Genomic DNA, 20,666 nt, shown 5'->3' with positions numbered 1-20,666 from the left:
AACAAACTTGTAATCTCTTATAATATAAGAAAGGAGTGCACGCTGCACCACAAGGCGACATTTGGCTGCGGCTTTGCTTGGCACATGGATAGCTTCATTATATGCCACGTGTCCTGTTGGGTTTTGACTGTTAGCTTCCAAAGAGAAAAGGGTTTAGCTCACGTGAAGAGGGAAAGGAGGGAAATATTCACAAAGATTTTGAAAAGGATTTGGAAAAAGCATATGTCACTTCATTGGGGGGAGTGGGTTGTACTTTGCAGAGAAATGTATACTCCCTAAACTTCTATTCCTTCCAAACACACTTCATTCACTCTCTCTCTTCACAATCCAAAATCTGGTAGCTCTCTCTCTATCTCTTTTCATCTCCATATTTTCCCATTCATTTTCGATTTCTATCCTCAAGCATTTATTAAATTCATCTCATATTGTTCTTATTTTTTTTTCATTTTGCAGGTTCCTTCAAGAATTCATCATCCTGGTATATATTTTGTACATTTTCCAAGTAACAACTTCTTCTTTTTCTGCTTGAAATTTGTATATAATCATGTTCTTCTTTTCATTTTTGTTCAACCTTTATTTGAGAACAACACTTCCATAGACCGGTTGCATGCAAAGGTTCTAACCTGAAAGAACATGTTATTTTGCATTAACTAATACAAACTATTTTTTTTCATTTTGCAGGTTCCTTCAAGCATTCTTCATCCTGGTATATATTTTATACATTTTTTCAGTAACAACTTTTTATTTTTATGGTTGAAATTTGTATATAATCATGTTTTCATTTTAATGTTTGTTCAACATTTTTTTTAGAACAACACTATCATAGATCGGTTCCTGCTTGCATGAAATCAGTTTTCCAAAGTAATCTTTTGGGAAAATTTCCCTCCTGAACAGAGCATATCAAACATGTAAAAGTTCAAAATTTGGTTGTGTTACATGTTTATTTTTGAAAAATATTGCAAATATACTTACTAAGCACAATGCCAAAGTCAAACTTTGGTTGTTTTACATGTTTATAATTCAAATATTTTACAAATTATATCAATAATCACCATGTAAAAGTCAAAGTTTGGTTGTGTTACATGTTTAACTTTAAAAAAAATGGAGTTGGGTGTCTAACATTATGTAGAGACAAAGTTTGGTTGTGTTTCATGTTTAACTTTCAACGTGTTATTCCTGCTATATCATTATAATAGATGTATTCATAATCACGTTTTTCAAATCATTCTGTTGCTGTTGAAAACATGTTTTTTTTGCAGCAACAATGGCTAGGCCTTTCCAAAAGATCAAGAACCTCAATGATTCCAAATCTCTGTGGAAAATTGCAGTTCGAGTTGTTGACATGTGGACTGTTGCAAATTCAAAGAACAAACAACATATTGAGATGGTGTTGTGTGACAAAGAGGTGGTTTTGACATCACTAAACTAAATTGTTACAACATCACTCATCTATATTTATTATTTAATACAAACTATTTTTTTTAATAAGTATGTATAATTCACTTCTAATTGTCATCAGGGTGATCGTATTCAAGTCATTGTTCCAGCGGAATTAAAAGATCAGTTTAAGGGTAGAATTGCTGAGAACACTACCTTTACTCTGCAAAACTTTGATGTCGAGAAAAATGAGATGTCCATAAAAGCAACTGATCATCCATTTAGGTTGGTGTTTAATGGTGGAACAAGTGTTGACAACATTGACAAGCATGACATTCCCAAACCATCCTTCAACTTTAAGGACTTTGATGAGATCAAGAAGGGAGAAGTAAGGCCAGATGTCCTGATAGGTAAATTGGACATATTTTCCCTTTTGCAGTTTGTAAAATTACGACTAAACATTTTTTATTAACATTAATTATGTGTTTTATAGATGTCATTGGAGCCTTTCATGAATTAGGATACACTCAGACTCAACAAGGATCTAGGAAAATACAAATCAATTTCTGGATGAAAGACCTAAAGTACATTTTTAATCTTTTTAATGACATTACAAGTCATTTAGTTTCTATAACAAATTTTCATCCATATTGTCACTATGTACAGGGGAACATTATTAAGTTGTACATTGTGGGAAGACTTTGGTCTTCAATTCCTTAACTTTACCAACAAAGCTGAGTCTGGACCAACTATCATTCTTATTCACAATGCTAAGATTAAGGAAGCCACAGGTTATTAATAATGAAGTACTCAATAAATATTAGTCTTGAAATTCCTTACATGATATGCTTTGTTTTTAATATACTTATCATTCTATAGAAAAGTATGAGCTCGGGGTCTCTAATGCATGGAATGCTACCAAGCTTTTTTTCAATCCTGATTTCCCCGAGGTCCTTGAATTCAAACAAGGGTAATTAATATTTACTATATAGTGGTTTACCAATTGAATGATCAAAGTACTTACTCTTAATGTTTATTAACTAAAAATTTATTTATAACCTGTATAGGTTGCCTCTTGATGACCCAGCATTCTCACAGACTCAGCAACTAAGTCTCTCTTCTCAAATTGCTAGCCCCTCTTCGTCAAGTATGACGCAATACTCATCTATTGAAAGGTTCATTGGCAGTGCTGTTGTTCTACCACTGAAAGAGATTATGCAACTCACGGAGGTATTTCATATTCTTGCTTAATTCATAGTCAATTCACAGGTTAGAAATAAATTGATGTTTATTACATTATGTAATTGAGTAACCTGTATATACAATGAACATTGTTATTTGATTAGAACTGAAGTTGTTGCCTTTTTGCTTTTGTATATATACCGAAGACAACTGTGTGTGTGACTGTTGTGAAGATCAATCAAGTGAAACCTTCCAAGAATGGGTGGTACTACAAAGCATGCACCAAATGCAACAGGGCTGCAAAGGGTGATACTTTACCACTGTTTTGTGACCAAAAACATGAGACCAATGCTATCAATCTAAGGTACAAAAGAGTAATGTAGTAGGTTAATTCCTCCATTATAAATATTTGTAATTAGAACTGCGTATTCAGTTATTGGAATTTGTTATGCAGATTTAAGTTAGAAGTGGAGGTCGAATATAATGGAGTTGCAACTAAGTTTTTCTTCTGGGATCGTGAGTGCAATGAATTGCTTGGAACTACTGCTGCTGATCTTCAGAGGGTCATGATTGAGGTATTGGTTATCACCTTTGTACCTTACAGGGAGATTAAATACTGATCGTATCTTATGTATATGTTGCATATAGGCCGGTGTCACAAATCCCTTGGAATATCCAGTTCATCTGGACCAATTGGAAAACAGAGAATTTGTTTGTAAAGTTAAGTGGCAGCCAACTTGGGACAGCTGTTCTGTTCAAGCAATTAAGGAGGATGAAGGCTTGGTTGAAAAGATCAAAGCATTGTTCCCAAAGACTGAGGTACTCTTCTAATATCAGTTTCACAACTTTCATTAGTGTTAACAAATTTCAAAAGTAGTATCATGACAATGATTTTATTTTACATTAGGAGGATGATATTCTGGCTGTTGAGAATGTTGAAATTGCAGAGGTACTGTTAAGTTAGCTTTCACAGAGTTATATATCGCTGCCACAGGGGAACCATATACAATGTTGGATTATTTCTAACAATTGTTCTTCGATGTTTCCACAGATTGCAGACACAACCACTCTTTCTCAACTTCAGACCATGTCAACTATCCCAACTGTAAGTTGTGATAATTGTTTGACAATTTCTTAAAATTATACATCCTTTTTGTTTTGTCATTCATTGCTAATTTCATCCTCATCAATGTAATTGCAGCCAACACCATCTACTATAAATCAGAATGAAACTGAAAGCCAATCTTCGCTCACACCAGGCAAGAGAGTTGCAGATGAACTTCCTACCAAAGATTTCGAAAGCCCAGATACGTGCTCAACCAAACAATCTTCAACTAAGATCAGGAGAAATATCAAGAGAGAAAAGAAAGATTGAATTATCATATTTGTCATGCACACTTCTATATAACTACATCAGCAGTACTTATTATCTAATTAACTTATTATCTAATTAATAGCCGTATGTGGCTCTAAGTACTCTATTATTTTGATTGAATATCAGTTAATCTGATATTTCAGCAACCTCAAACATTGTTGCATTTGGTCTTATCTTACCTAAGAACAACTTCTATTTAACATATACGTATCTCTGTTTAAACCTATGCTTATTTATCATATAAACCTTCTTTATAAGTTAATTTTGAATAATTATCTATCTAACAATTTATTATACCTTTGAATTAGCAAAAATTGTTTCATTATAGTTAATTCCATACAAGTTATTTCATAAAATAATATTCAGCTATATCATATAATAAAAGTACGAATATGATGTTATACCAGTTAATTATTTAGAGGAATAGGGAACTTTTCATAAATTATTATCATTATTCATTTAAATTTTTGTATATAAGGAGATTTTCAAAGTCTATCAAGCAATTACATTAATCATTTAAATTTTTTATAAACATGTTTATGAGAAAATTATGATAGTTATTTTAGAAGTTTATATCCATGTTGTTTTTCCCTTACTGTAGATATCTTATCGAAATTTCTTTCTTTGCCTCATAGACTTATTCAATCATTCATATTTCATAGTTCATGTTTACTAACTACAACAATTATGTTAATTGAATTCTAACTATGTCTGCAAAACCATGACCAAACATCTTTGAGAGAAATGATGAAATAGTACAATGACCAATACAATCCATACCCAACATATCAAATCAGACTTATGTGTAGCAATATATATAATAGAGTTTGTCATCATCAATAAACCTAATTGAACAGTAATGTCTTATCCTACTTTCTCCTACATTATATACTCTACCAAAATCTAACTGTCCTTTCCTTCTATTACTATTTCCAAGAAGGTTTTGTAGTACAGTTGTACCATTTTATGGGTAAATGTCAAAGTCTCTTTTTTTAAAACAAAAGATGTCAAAGTATATTGTATTATAGTTTGAGTATTCCAAAATCGTGGATATTATGTAGTCATAGAACAACATCAAAACCTTTATGGGATCACTTTTACTAACTACACACAAGTTCTTAAAGTACAATACAATATGGATCCTCTTCAAAATAGTCAACAACAACAACAGTCGAGTTCAAGAGAAAGAAGGAAGAAAGCCTTAGAAGGAAAGAAAATATGTGTGACTACTAAAATTAATACACATACTTCTGCAGTCATTCCAAAACAAAAACTCATTAAACCTATTAGTTTGGCTGAATCATTGCTTCAACAATCAAATGCAGCAACAGAAAGAGAAAATAGAAAAAGGGTTCTATACAAAAATAAGGCACTTGCTGCATCCAAAAAAGTTTGTGTTCCCTCTCCTAAACAAGCTATTCCAAAACCTTTCAATGTCATCAAAAATCTACCCGAGGTCGCAGCTTTAAGCAGAGAAAAAAGAAAAAGAATTATTCAAGAGAACAAGTTAGATGTGCCATCAACAGGTCCTGATAATCCTTACTCTATATCCAAACACTCATTACAATCCAATGTTATACACTCTCAAAAAGAAAACTCTACCGCTTCAAGAGATAATAGAAAAAGAGTTTTTGATGATAAAAGTATTTCACCATCTAATTCCATCCATAATACTCCCATTACATCAAAAAAAACCATTGCGTACACTACTCCTTTATCAGATATTACAAATGCTCAACAATTCTTTTTTCCTGAGCAGACTCATGTTACCAAAACTCTGTCGCAGAATACATTTACTCAGCCCAACGATCAAAATCATAGTAAGATGTCTCGACAGTCTAAGAGTGGCATAAACCTTCTCAGCAAATTTGCAGCTACAGCAAATCCTATTCCAACCTCACAAGTCGAACCAAATGATGTCATTGCCAATGAAAAAAGTCCAGGAATTTCAATTCCATCTTACAGTGCAGCTTCAACTTCAGCACATGAATCATTTGATTCCAATATTTCCTCTGACTCAGACACAGATGATAGTGGAAGTGATTCCGAGGAACTTACGGAATCTGATTCAGATTCTGAATATGATATATCTGAAGAAAATACAAATGCCACAAACATACAAGGAGGAGAACCTTCATTACAAGGTAATATGATTGTCAAGTCATTCATACATTCTTCATTTATTTATATGACATATCCACTTATGTTGAATTCTATTTGTAGATTATTTTGATGTCGGAGATCCTGATTGTATTTGTCAACAATGTGGAGCAGAAATGTGGTATTTAGAAAGGAAACATAAATCTAAGTCTACATCAACACCCTTATTTCAACTGTGTTGCGGGAATGGGAAAGTCCAACTTCCTCTTCTAAGACAACCTCCTCCTGTGCTTCAACATCTACTCTTTGATCATCAATCAGAAGATACCAAAAATTTCCAACAAAACACAAGAATGTATAATTCAATGTTTGCTTTCAGTTCAGCAGGCATGAAATTTGATGATAAGGTTACTAAAGGTAGAGGGCCACCAACCATGAGGATACAAGGACAGACATGTCACAGAATTGGTAGCATGTTACCGCCAGATGGAGAACTACCCAAATATGCCCAACTTTACATATATGACACCGAGAATGAGATACAAAACAGAATTAAAGGATTTGGGTATATATTTATTTCATGGAATCAAAGTTATGATAACATGGTTAATATACATAAATCATATACCTCTTGATCATTGTATTTATAAACATAATCATTGTCATTTCATTTTTTCAACAGGAATACCAAAAATATTTCTGAAGACATTGTCAAACGATTGTCCAAAATGTTGGATGAGAATAATGTTCATGCAAAGTCTTTCAGGATGGCACGTGAAATCTTAAAGGGAGGACATATCCATGATTTGAAATTAAGACTTATATCAGAGAGGAAATCTGATGGTAGGATTTACAATGAACCTACGGTATCCGAAGTTGCTGCTTTCATAGTAGGTGATGTTGATACGGCCGATAAAAGAGATATTATTTTGCATCAAACTAATGGTCAGCTCCAGAGGATTGATGAATTTCATGCTGCTTATTTAAGTTACCAGTATCCTCTCATTTTCCCTTATGGTGAAGATGGTTATAGAGATGGTATATTGCATAAATATAGAGCCGAGGTCATAGTCACAAGTAAAAACCGTCTCACTATAAAAGAGTGGTTCTCATTCCGGATTCAAAGCAGGAAAGGAGAGGCTCGAACTCTGCTATGTAGTAGGAGATTGTTACACCAATTCATGGTTGATGGTTTTACAATGATTGAAGCAGAAAGACTCAATTGGTTGAGAAGAAACCAATCAAAACTCCGAGTTTCCAAATATCATCGGTTAAGCAACAAAACTGGCAATGATGGACAAACATCTCAACAAAAAAAAGGTAAACGGATTGTTCTTCCATCTACCTTTGTTGGAAGTCGAAGATATCTGGATCAGTTGTATTTTGATGGTATGGCTATATCTAGCAATGTTGGTTTCCCAGACATATTTATCACATTCACTTGCAATCCAAACTGGCCAGAAATTCAAAGGTGTCTCCTCAAGGATAACTTGAAACCTCACGATCGACCTGATATCATATCAAGGATTTTCAAGATGAAATTTGATGCATTAATGAAGGACTTAACAAAAAATCACATTCTTGGAAAAGTATTGGCATGTAAGTGATATATTCCATTCCCATGTGTTCCTTTCATTTGTCAAGAGTTAGATTAATTCAGATAACTGACAACCTGTTATATTATTTTACAGATTTGTATACTATTGAATTTCAAAAGAGAGGGTTGCCACATGCTCACATTCTAATTTTCCTACATCCATCTAGCAAGTATCCAAACCCTGCAGATATCAACCGAATCATTTCAGCTGAAATACCAAATCCAGATACTCAAAAAGAGCTTTATCATTTGGTCAAAACTCATATGATTCATGGCCCGTGTGGATTATCAAAGTTGTCGTCACCGTGCATGAAGAATAACAAATGCTCTAAATTTTTTCCCAAAAATTGGCAGGAAGAGACAATTGTTGACCAGGATGGTTTTCCGGTTTATAGGCGAAGAAGTTCAAATGCCCACACTGTTACAAAATGTGGGATTACCCTTGACAACCGGCATGTTGTACCTTACAACCCCATGTTGTTGCTAAAGTACCAAGCTCATATAAATATGGAGTGGTGTAACCAGCGTACATCAATCAAATACTTATTTAAGTATATACACAAAGGTTATGATCGTATAACTGCCAGGGTTGTTCCATGCAATCTTAATCAAGAAGTTGAAATTGATGAGATCAAGCAGTATTTAGATTGCAGGTATGTTTCTCCAAGTGAAGCAAGTTGGCGAATGTTTTCTTTTCCAATTCATGGTAGAAGACCAGCTGTTGAACGCATGTTCTTTCATTTAATTGGCGAAAATCCAGTGGTGTTCACAGACAATCAGAGAATGGAACATGTTCTTGAAAAACCAAGTGTTACCGAATCGATGTTCACTTCCTGGTTTAAAGCAAATGCAAACTATTCAGAAGCGAGGAAATTGACATACGGTCAGTTTGTTTCTAAATTTGTATATAACAAGAAAAACAGGTGTTGGACTCCAAGAAAGAGAGGGTTCACCATTGGTAGATTGATTTGGGTTCCACCATGTACTGGAGAGTTATTTTACTTAAGAATGATGCTCACGGCTGTCAAAGGTCCCCTCACCTATGACCAATTAAAAAATGTGGCTGGCGTGCAGTTACTTACTTTTAGAGAAGCTTGCTTTGCACTTGGCTTTTTAGGAGACGATCAAGAGTTCATTTCAGCCATTGGAGAGGCCAAAGATTGGGGATCAGGTCATGCATTACGATATCTTTTTGTCGTATTGTTATTGTCTGATATAATGGATAGACCTAAGCATGTGTGGGAAAAGACATGGCATTGGTTGGCAGATGGAATACTATATCTACAGAGAAGGATAGCAAATAATCCAAGTAAGTTGTTACTACCATGTAGTTTCTCAATTGAGTCTATAACCATATAATATACGGTTATGTAATAATCAGCTCATACATATGATTTTGCTCAACTTTACATTGCTATCATTTGAATGTTGTCAACCTTTCATAGTAACAATATATTATTCAAACAGATTTACAGCTAACAGAAGAAGAGTTAATGAACTTAACTCTTCTTGAAATTGAGAAGATCTTGGAACAAAACAGAAGGAGTTTAGCAGATTTCAAACCTATGCCTTATCCAAAGGATTATATCACAGCTCAATTAGGAAATAGACTTATATATGATGAGAGAAACTACAATGCTCAAAAGTTGAAACAAGAATTCGAGAATCTGTACAAAGCGTTGACAGGTGGCAATCTTAATTAAAGTTACTCTCTTTTTACTAATATTTTGGTGAAATTAGTTTTATTACTCAGTAATGTAATTAATGGTTATTGTTGTTTATGTCATAGATGAGCAAAAGACAATATTTGAAAAGATAATGAAAGCTGTTGATGAACAAAAAGGTGGAGTATTTTTCCTTCATGGATATGGTGGAACAGGCAAGACTTTCATGTGGCAAACTCTTGCCAGTGCATTAAGATGCAAACTTAAAATTGTCTTGACAGTTGCATCAAGTGGTATAGCATCACTTTTACTCCCAGGAGGTAGAACTGCTCATTCAAAGTTTAAAATCCCTGTTCCAACAGAAGACAATTCAACCTGCAATATTGAATTTGATAGTGATCATGCTGAGTTACTGCAACAAACAAAGTTGATAATATGGGACGAAGCTCCAATGACTCACAAATTTTGCTTTCAGGCTTTAGACAGAACTTTGAAAGATGTTATGAGTGAATACAGGGACTCTGAAAAAATATTTGGTGGAAAAGTTGTTGTTTTTGGCGGCGATTTCCGACAAATATTACCTGTCATTCCAAGAGGGAATAGGTCTGAAATTGTTCATGCTTCCATTAATGCTTCAGACATATGGGATCATTGTCAAGTGCTCACTTTAACAAGAAACATGCGTTTACAGTGTGGATCAAGTGAGTCGGAAAAACATGAAATGGCCGAATTCTCGAAGTGGATTTTAAACGTAGGTGAAGGAAAGATAAATGAACCAAATGATGGCATTGCTGATATAGAGATTCCAGATGAGTTGCTAATCAAGGTTTTTGATGATCCAATTACTGCAATTGTAAATAGTACATATCCTGATTTATTGGATCATTATCAAGAGTACGACTTCTTGAGTTGCCGAGCAATCTTAGCTTCAACTATTGAAGTTGTGGAAGAAATCAATCAATATGTTCTTGGATTAATACCAGGTGCTATATTTTAATTTGTCTTTTACTACAACATCATATATATATATATTATATTGTTCATACACTAATAAATCAACCATTATTGCAGGGGAGGAAACTGAATACTTAAGTGCTGATTCTGTTGATAGATCAGAGGCTAATGATGGTAATTTCTATGAAGTACTTACACCTGAATTTTTAAATTCACTTCGTACTTCAGGTTTACCAAATCACAGAATTAAACTAAAAGTTGGAACTCCAGTTATGCTTATGAGGAATATAGACCAAGCACAAGGTTTATGCAATGGTACGAGGTTAATCATTGCTAAGCTTGGAAAACATGTTTTAGCGGCAAAGGTTATGTCTGGTAAACAAAAGGGGAATTTGGTCTATATTCCGCGTATGGAATTGTCACCTTCACAGTCTCCATGGCCTTTTAAATTGATTAGGAGGCAATTTCCCATTATTGTTTCCTATGCAATGACCATAAACAAGTCGCAAGGTCAATCTTTGGATTGTGTTGGTCTATATTTGCCTAAACCTGTGTTTAGTCATGGGCAGTTATATGTTGCTATTTCAAGAGTTAAAACCAAAAAAGGTTTGAAGATTTTAATTCTTGATGAAGAAAAGAAAGCTACCAATATTACAACTAATGTTGTATTCAAAGAAGTGTTCCAGAATGTTATGTAAGTACTGTTTTGTTGAGATGTTTGTATTTTGATCTCTCTTTCATGAATATTATTCAGAACAAGTGTTAATTACATTTTTCAATATGTGTACCAGCTAAAACAGCCAGACATCAAGCTTGAACTGCAGCCATATGAGGCATATCATTTTCTGGACAGTTAACCAATCTTATGCATGTATAACATCTTATTGTATTATATGAAAAACTATAGTGATGTTATTACATGATAGCGTGTATCATCATCATAGGATTTCATCTATCATGTTTTATATCATTAGAGACCATTACAATTAGCTCCTGATTATTATTATATAATCAGTTATTATTCTATAGGTAATTATCATGTACAAGTTTATTATAATTATTATTGAAAACATGTCTTTGGATGCTGCTAGCATATTTTCTAAGAAATTTTAAGATTGAATAAGTCAAAGCAAAATATCAATTATTTTGTTAACGTGGACAAGTTAGTTTCACATAATAAGGTGTTGTGCTATAATTAAGAAACATTTTATTCATTCAGTTAGTTTCTTTTGATTTGTAATATAACATTCATTTTGACCGTATCATAAAATTAGTTTTGCAACCATATTCTCTATGTTACATTATATTTTTTCATATTACTTCTGTTATGATAAACTATAAAACTACAATTATACTTCCTTTTTATCCTAAATGGAGTATAATATAACCAAATATACACATAATATCATCAAGTAGTGCTGTCAATATAACTTCCATTTGGCAATTGAAGACAAGTTCTAAACTATTCACTTACATACGTTTGTCAAATATCCATCCACCTCACATACAAATGAATAAGATCCATGCAACACCATCATTTCTTTTATGGTTATATACTCACCTTATTCACCAAGCACTTCCACAACTTCAATCTTATACTCCTTCAAAGACCTTCCCTCAAGAGTTACTCATGTCTTTTACCAGCCAACATCAGAACTTAGGTAGCTTCTTCACTGCTCATATATCTGATGAGGTATGTATCATGCTACATCATTTAAGAAATCAACTACATCTCTTACATGTTAATTTACATTTTTTCAAAAACTTATGCATTATGTTTCATATCATGTTAAACAACACCTCCCTAACTTCATTGCAGCCATACGGTGAGCTCGACCCAAGTTTTGTACAACAACGTTATCACGAACTTGGAGTTAACTTTATTGTCATGAATAGAAGATGCCGAATTATGACTGTCAAGTTCAACCTGAGCTACCGTCATCCACTTATCACCGAAGGATGGTCTGAATTAAGATCTTTTTTGGGAATTCATGGCAACAAAATGCTTTTAATGACTTACCTAGGAAACAATCGTTTTCTTATAGATATAGCTCAGCCAACAGAACTAAACCCCTTGGAATTACCAGCTTATCACACCTATCGGAATGTTGCATTGGAACCTCGACCATTTGAAGTTACACTCACATCTTCTAAGAAATATAAATTAGTAAGTTTCTTATTATATGTCATTTAGAATCATTTTTCGGATTATTATAATTCACATACCATTATGACTAATTTGTTTGATTGTTACTACTTTTGTAAGACATTGAGGACAGATTTCGCAAACTATGTCAGAAACACCGGATATGATTCTGTGCGAATATATGGACCAACAGGAATTCCAATAATGTGCAATGTTCTAAAGAGGAACAAAGGCAGAAGATCATGGACTGAATTTGGAAGTGACTGGAATTTGGCTGCCACAGTTAATAACTTTGTCGATGGTGATGTTTTGAAGTTCCGATTTGTCGATCATAATCGTTCAAATCTGATAAAAGTTACGAAGATGTAATTTGTTTGTGTATTTCGTTCAAGTAAATTAGTTGAAGTCTGCTACCTAACTTATGTGTCTTCCCAGTTCTGTATGCTAAATTAGTCATGTTAAGTTCTTTTTGAATATGCCTAAAATATGTATTAAGTGTTGCATGTATGATAGATGTTCTAAAAAAATAGTTTATGAAGATTATATAATAAATAATGACTTTAAGTTATGTTGATAAAAAAAAGTATATGAAGATCATACATTTCAGTTCGTGATAATACCTTTCATTACTTATTATCACAATCATAATAAATAACACTATCATTAGTTCAAGATATTAATCCGTGACAATATTAAGTTATGTTGAAAAACCTTTATTTAGGTTGTTGTCCTTTTCCTAAATTATGTTCAGTCATTTTTCTAAATTATTTAGCAAATGTAGCAGCACAAGTCTATGTATTAATGAATGATTCATAATGGTTATGTCGTAAACAAATTTGTGAACTTTAATTTTTATTCTTAATATAATTTTAAGTAGTTGTAGTTAACATATTTATATGTTTGTGTATTTATTAGTACAAAGCTTATTATGGTATTTGCTATCGATATTTGTCAGTATAATTACATATATGTGGACAGCTTTATTAATTGAAAAACCCAATTGATTTTTCACTGGAAAATTGACGACATCTTTATAGTTATATAAGGCTCATATAATGAACAAGAGTTTGTGTATTTTACATTGTCTTTTATGGTAGAAGTTTAAAGACGGAAACTTCAAAAATTCAATCCTCCTGTAGCAGCTTCATGATATGGGTTGTTCAATTATATGCCAATAAATAATTAATATTTGCATCATACTATCAATGTATAGCAGATTGGTTAGTTCCAAAGTAACTAATGAAGAGACATGCTACAAGGAATATCAATTATAATAGGCATTAGCCATGACAAGTTTGTATATATGCTTTAACCATATCTTTTTATGTGATATGATCTAATAGAAGATTTGACATAGTGATATCAGTCATGTCAAATTTGCTTACAAGTTTTATATGTGGTTTGCTTTAGTCCAATCTATCATTCAATATTTCACATGGTCTTAATTTTTCATGTAATTTTGATTAATTGGTCAATCAAAAAATAATTGTAACGTATCAGAGAATGCATTGGCATGTTAATCACTTCTATTGTATCATTTTTGTCTAAAATGATTAACTCCCGGTTTTACCACCGACATCTTTTATATATCACATTAAACGTTTACTAAATTTATTTTACCTTCTTTCAATTAAAATTTTATTTATTTCCAATTTTTAAATTATTTAACAAATACGTCAAATATAACACTATTAATAATCCAATTTCTAAATTTTTTTCCTTATTTAAACTTTGTCTTTATTAAGTATATATTACTATATTCTCTATTAATAGTTATCTTTACAAGTTGTACAAAAATTCATTCCTTAGTCCTAATATCCATGTAAAATTATTAATTGTTTATGCTTGAAAAATTTGCATTTCAATCACATTTCACAACTTTATTTATAAGATAAATTATAACTATGATAATAAGTATATTATTTACTATTAATCTCAAATTTAGTATTAATAAGTGCCAACACATGTTGGCTCAGTTGGTAAGGAACGAGCCACTTCTCAGATGAAGGTTGTGTGTTCGATTCCCGCTGCCGATGTGATGACGGTGTTGGTGGGTAATCTGTAAGTTCTTTAGTAAGTGCCCTTTGGGTCCGGATGCCTGCCCTGACCCTGGTAGTTACCGGAGCCGAACCCACCTAAAAGATTTTTTAACTAGCAAAATTTAGTATTAATAAGTTTGTTTAAACGTTTTTTCTACCACAATATCCAATACAACTTAATTTTAACCTTTTTTTTTTTATACTTCTTATCGAGAATATTGTATCCAATACATATACAATTTAACTTTAATATATTTATGTCACAACTCATATAAGTAAGCAATATATTGGTTATAAAATCTGCTTATTCTCCATCTACTTCTCAAACTATAAATTTTCTCAATTTTACCTTATCTCTTTAGAACTGCAACATGTATTCAACATGGCAACCAAGGAACTTTGGATGTTTTTTAACTGCTCATATCATTGATGAGGTAAATGCATTATTTTTTTTTCAAGTACTTTGTATATATTCATCTTTTAGATATGAATCCTATATTTTTATTGTTCAATACACTATAAACTAACATATCAATTTCCTTTGTTCAATTCAATGGCAGCCTTACGGTGAGATTGATCCAACTTTTGTTCAACAACATTTTCCACAACTTGGTGCCACCTTAACTATTATGGATACCAGAGGCCGTTGCATGAATGTCGAGTTCAATCAAAACTACAATCATCCATTAATTACAAAAGGATGGATTGGTTTGAGATCTTTTTTTGGTATCAATGGCAACAAGTTTCTTTTGGTGACATATCATGGAGACAATCTATTTGGTATTGATGTAGGGCAACGCCAGTTCAATCCATTGGAATTACCAACTTATCATAGCTATCGATACAGTGCCCTTGAGCCGGGACAATTTCAAGTTACCCTCACCAAGTTTTCTGCCGAAAAATTTAAATTAGTAAGTTTCTTTATATTTTGCTTAAAAATTCCAATTCATTAGTTTTTGTCAACATAAAACAGGATTAATTTAACATCTTTTTACAACTTTATTTAGTCATTGAAGAATGATTTTGCAAACTATGTGAGAAGCACTGGATATGACTATGTGCGAATTGTTGGACCTGACGGATTTGAATTCAGTTGCAAAGTTCTGAAGAGGAACAAAGGCAACAAATCATGGACTGAATTAGGGAAGGACTGGAATTTGTTTACACTGTTGAACAAATTTAAGGAAGGAGATGTTTTGAAGTTTCGATTTGTCCATCATAAAATCTCAAATATTATAATGGTTGCAAAAATGTGATTTGCTTATGAATCTCTGCCAATTAGTATCTTTGTGTTGAAGTTATGAACTTTCCTTTATTTCCATCTTATTAGATTGTCTCATATATATGTTATGTTAAATTCTGTTCGTGTTTAAGTACAATGGTATGTATTTCAGATATATGTGTTTACATCTATCTATCATTGTCTCTGTAACAAATATAATGTTGAACAATTATATGTAATTTGTTTAGTATTATAATGCCATTTTTATTATGCCTCCAGTTGATAAGTCATCCATACCAACGACATTTGCTTAGTATTGTATACATTATGGTAAGTATTATTTTATTCATTGATTCATATAATTAACTATAGTTTTTTTATAATACAATATTATAGAAATATAAGAAAACTAGATATACCATTGTAATTTGCTTTTTAATAATATGAAGGATTCAAGATACATACTTTCCTATACTCTAATCCTACTTCTAATCGTATATTAAAAAGGACGTATAGTTATCTTACAATTTGTCATATTTTTAAATAATATTGCTCATTAGATCTATGTTTTTACTGCACTTAATTTTAGTCAATCAAAAATCATAGATAAACAATTGTAATTTATTTAATTATTTAGTAATATTTCAAGGTTGTTGTATCTATCTAAGGTTTTTTCTTTCACATTGACTTATAAAGAAAATTTGTTTCACTTCATTATATTTTATAACATCACTCTACCATCTACTTAACAGATCATCAATGACCACTATTAAAATTATATCCTGAATTCTTTTCATATTTTTGCCAGATTCACTATATTTTTTCCTCAATTTGATACTAATTTCTTTTCACATGTCCTGAATTCTTATTTTAACTTCGATCCCAAACAATTAAAATTTTATTAACATAGATCAAAATTTATTCTTTTAACTTACACTTTGATGATATACATTTATTGGGCCCAACCCATGTATTACATTATACATTGATAGTGTTTATAATATAAAAGAAAATATCAATTCTATTTATATTTTACAATGTATAAAGACATTGCAATAGAGAATGCATTGCCAAAAAAATCGTATAACATTATAATCATGGAGATAAACTTCGAATTTTACACCAACATAACATGTAAATCACATTTAACTTTATGATGGAAGTAAAGTTTATTCTCTTATTTTAAATAATGCACATTTTACACCAACATAACATGTAAATCACATTTAACTCTATGTCTCATTTTTTTTACAATCTCACTTTGTACTTCCATTTTTAGATTATAAATTAATTACATAGTCCCTCAGTCCCGAATTATAAGCAAAAAAATTTAAAAAAATCACACTTATTAAAAAAACTAAACCCAAATGTATTTTAATTATAGTTTTTTGTGTTTTTATTCGAAAAACTTTTATAAGAATGTGTAAACATAAATTTCATTGACTATTGTGTTTTTATTCAAAGTATTATTTAATTTTCATTACATTTTAGATTGAGATCTTTTTTTTTTGAGAACCATTATATTTTTAAATATCAGTATTTATTTCCTAAATACATCTCAGTCTTATAGTTCCAACATTGTTATAATAAATTCATGCAACCACATTTATTTCCTCATCTTTTTCCTCCTAAATTTATACATATATATAATTCGGGGAAATTGTGTGGAACATTTTTTTTTTATTATCATGTGAATGAACTATATACACCACACGCCACTTTAGAGCATCAAATGCAATTTCAAACTATTACAACTCTTTAAAGATGGTTACTATACAAGTTACCTTTATTAGTTTCTTTACTACTTGGATTTCAAAGGCTTCATCATGAAAAATTCTAAGATTCTTCTTATTCCCAAGGCTATCTAAAACTAAGCTACTAATAGTACTGTCATAGATATAGTAGGTATTATAGATATGTACTTTTCTGCACTAACCTATAAAATAGATATATTCATTGATGTTACCTACATCATATGGTCTCATTCTCATTGTTTAATTGCTCTTCTAATATAGTCCATCTGGTCACATTTATAAGTAATGTCTTTTTTTATACGCGTTCTATAATTTGCGTCTGTTGTCGATATATTAACCAAATACAACCTCCGGTCACTAATATAAACAAAAGTTTGATTTTTAGGTTCATTCATTAAATGACGTATGTAGTATATAATAAAGACTAAATACATCATTTAATCAATTAAACTAAAAATCACACTTTTCCTTATATTAGTCACCGGATGGTGTACATTTTCTTCATATAAATGTGACCACCAATAACGTTTTACTTATATTTTCCTGCGAATTTCTTCATCGGATTTTTTAAATTTTTTTTCATTACAATAACAAACGAAATATATAGATCATTTTCTATTATTTATTTATTCAATAATTTTTAGTGGTCAACACATTATTTATTTAACCCATTATGTAAAATCTCTTTTCCCTATTCCTTTATTCCGATTCCACTCTAAATTATAATTTTTCACATTCCTTTGTTTACCACATCTCTATACTTATCTACCTCTGCTTTATTCTTACACAAATAGTTAACACAATCAATACAAACACTATTGTTGATTAAACATATCAAAGGCAATCAATCAAATTTCTTTTTTCTCATGAAGATTCTACATATCAAACACCATTCTCAAAAAAATTATTCCAACTACTCTTACACTCTACAACCAACATTTATATCCTCTTTGACCACAATCTTTAATCCATCTAAATATTTTCTACAATCTTTTTACGGAAATTTACCATTTAATCTCCTCCTTAACTGATATCCACTATATACAATATGAATAAAAAATAAGAATTTTCTTTAAATCTTCAACACTTTTTCTTTGTAGTTTTCCAATATCTTAACTTAAGACTTCATGTCTCATAATATATACATCATGTCTTATAAATAAATATCATTTTAACTACTTACATATTCCAAGATTCTCAATCACTATGTTATATATGTTCTACCATACATCACGTTAAATACACTAATTAATATTCAATATACCATTTTCCAAGATTAATCTATATCACATCATTCAACATCTTCTCTATATAAGCCACAAACTAATTACAAAATCCATTATTATCCATTGCAAACTCAACAATTAAATTTCTTCCTACTCATTTCAAGTTCCTTTTGATCAGCATCACAATGAATCATTCCATGGTTACAAGACAAAAATTCTGCCCAAAACCCCCCATATTAGATGTTTTCTATCTATGTCATGTTCCAAATCAGGTAGTTTTCTTTATTTTTTTTGCCTCATTTATATTATTTTTAATATACCTTTAATGTTATTTTGTTAAATTATATCATAAAACATTCAACTACACTTCAAGAATTTATAGTTTTTTTTCATATTTCGAATTTATCAACTACAACTTTATAAACTACATCAAATATTTAATATTTATGCCTTTCTTATGTAGGACTTTGGAGAACTATGCCCTCATTTTTTTATGAAACGTAAATTCAAATTGGCAAAGAAACTAAGATTTTTCCATGCAAGTGGAAGAATACATATCATTTATTTCAATCAATGCAGCACTCTCCCTCTCCTAACCAAAGGATGGACTAAATTAAGAGATGTATACAAATTCAGAGGACATAAAAATTTGTTCTTGCAATACTTTGGTCGAAACACATTCCAATTTCATATCTGCCGAGGTTATACATCTCCAATCTATATTCCAAGGTTCCATAGTAGAAGCACATCAGATGGATGTGCACCATATTATGATATAACTATCTCAAAGTTTCATGTTGCAACTAATTATCAATTGGTTAAGTTCCTTCTTATACTACTAACATCATAACTATTCAATCAATTCACATATTCTAACTTTGCTATGTCATTCTAAAACAGGAACTTGACAACCACATTGGAGGTTATATTCATAACATGGGTTTTAAGGAACTATTATTGATAGGAAACAATGCAAAAACAACTAAATGCTCAATTGAGAGAAGTAAATACTCGAAAAAATACAAGATCACAAGTGGATGGAAACAATTTTTCAAAGCTAATCACTTCAAGGAGGCAAACGAAATCAGATTCAAGTTTTCTATTTTTCCACATATTTGTACTGTCCATGTATTTAAGAAAACCTACTTTCTGTGTTTGGATTAATGTATTAAATCAGAATCATATGATCTATTGAATGTAAACATTGAAATGTATTTTTGAATTATAACTTTTCCTATTTTATATTTAATTACCCTATAATTCTTATATCAATCATAATGTTAACCAATTCATTTTAAACACAATGCTTATTTTGATTATACAATTTATACTTCATTTTATATATTATACATTATAATTTACCTACCTAAGAATAATTTTAATAATTTAAATTAAATATGAACATTGTCTTATAACTATATGGATTATATTTTTTAAATTATAATCATGTCAAAATAATCATTTTTACAAAATATGGTTACTTTTACTTTCGGACATAATGACTTTATAATGAATCACAATTATAGTACACGTTATATTATTTTATACCTAACATAAAAAATATAAAATATTAGACTTTGCATCATTGTTTTCTGTATATATACATCTGGCTATACTAACCCAAAATCATACAATTTAAAATGGAACCTATAACAAACTTTCTTCAATCTGATCCTATGGACTATGTTCATATTGCACAACTATATACACAGGTCTAACATCTTTTTAACCACTTCTTTTCATTCATATCAAATTATTTTTACTATAATACTAACTCTGTTTTTTTTTTCGTATCTCATAGACATATGCCGAAGTTGATCCAACTTTTGTCGATAAATATTATTCTCGATTAGGTAACAAGTGGTGTGTTTGGAATGATGAAGGTTTCCATACTATCAGATTCAACCAAGATTTCCACTATCCTCTGTTAACAAAAGGATGGAACAAATTAAAATTACATTACGATCTCGCAGAAAATGTCATAGTTGTTTTAGCTTATTATGGAAGTTGCTTTTTTACACTTAAATCTT

The 20,666-nt window shown here is 31.1% G+C and overlaps 3 protein-coding genes across 4 annotated transcripts in view; 2 read left to right on the top strand and 1 right to left on the bottom strand.

Moving 5' to 3' along the window:
- Window positions 1–20,666, bottom strand: part of LOC146955256 (uncharacterized) — a 28,969-nt gene that overhangs the window by 1,062 nt on the left and 7,241 nt on the right. The window lies entirely within an intron of this gene.
- LOC146955260 (uncharacterized) lies at window positions 11–4,160 on the top strand. 2 transcript variants are annotated; one of them, XM_085720854.1, is made up of 15 exons: window positions 11–337; window positions 454–502; window positions 682–706; window positions 1,260–1,405; window positions 1,520–1,787; window positions 1,871–1,961; window positions 2,044–2,168; window positions 2,257–2,347; window positions 2,445–2,607; window positions 2,766–2,923; window positions 3,014–3,134; window positions 3,208–3,378; window positions 3,467–3,508; window positions 3,611–3,664; window positions 3,761–4,160. In XM_085720854.1, the coding sequence occupies exons 4-15, from the start codon at window positions 1,265–1,267 to the stop codon at window positions 3,932–3,934; spliced, it is 1,599 nt and encodes a 532-aa protein (XP_085576980.1). In that variant the 5' UTR covers window positions 11–337; window positions 454–502; window positions 682–706; window positions 1,260–1,264; the 3' UTR covers window positions 3,935–4,160. The 2 variants fall into 2 exon arrangements, with proteins under 2 accessions (XP_085576980.1, XP_085576983.1); XM_085720857.1 differs by having other exon boundaries at window positions 17–337; window positions 454–478.
- LOC146955259 (uncharacterized) lies at window positions 6,743–10,947 on the top strand. The gene is made up of 7 exons (XM_085720876.1): window positions 6,743–7,365; window positions 7,411–7,633; window positions 7,726–8,613; window positions 8,662–8,940; window positions 9,099–9,317; window positions 9,421–10,278; window positions 10,367–10,947. Exons 1-7 carry the CDS (start codon window positions 6,763–6,765, stop codon window positions 10,945–10,947), a joined length of 3,651 nt encoding a protein of 1,216 aa, XP_085577002.1. The 5' UTR covers window positions 6,743–6,762.

The sequence above is a fragment of the Medicago sativa genome, chromosome 1 (assembly GCF_051527215.1).
Source record: "Medicago sativa cultivar Bolivia chromosome 1, Bolivia_mono, whole genome shotgun sequence".
Classification (NCBI taxonomy): domain Eukaryota; kingdom Viridiplantae; phylum Streptophyta; class Magnoliopsida; order Fabales; family Fabaceae; genus Medicago; species Medicago sativa.
This window is presented reverse-complemented; position numbering and strand designations above follow the sequence as displayed.

What these genes read in the sequence shown, in the direction of transcription:
- LOC146955260 (XM_085720854.1), top strand. Translation starts at nt 1,265, where the DNA reads ATGGCTAGGCCTTTCCAAAAGATCAAGAACCTCAATGATTCCAAATCT. An exon ending in CATTGTTCCCAAAGACTGAG is followed by an intron (nt 3,379 to 3,466) that starts GTACTCTTCTAA and finishes ATTTTACATTAG; the next exon opens with GAGGATGATATTCTGGCTGT. An exon ending in AGAATGTTGAAATTGCAGAG is followed by an intron (nt 3,509 to 3,610) that starts GTACTGTTAAGT and finishes ATGTTTCCACAG; the next exon opens with ATTGCAGACACAACCACTCT.
- LOC146955259 (XM_085720876.1), top strand. Translation starts at nt 6,763, where the DNA reads ATGTTGGATGAGAATAATGTTCATGCAAAGTCTTTCAGGATGGCACGT. An exon ending in TCTTGGAAAAGTATTGGCAT is followed by an intron (nt 7,634 to 7,725) that starts GTAAGTGATATA and finishes ATTATTTTACAG; the next exon opens with ATTTGTATACTATTGAATTT. An exon ending in TCTGTACAAAGCGTTGACAG is followed by an intron (nt 9,318 to 9,420) that starts GTGGCAATCTTA and finishes TTTATGTCATAG; the next exon opens with ATGAGCAAAAGACAATATTT.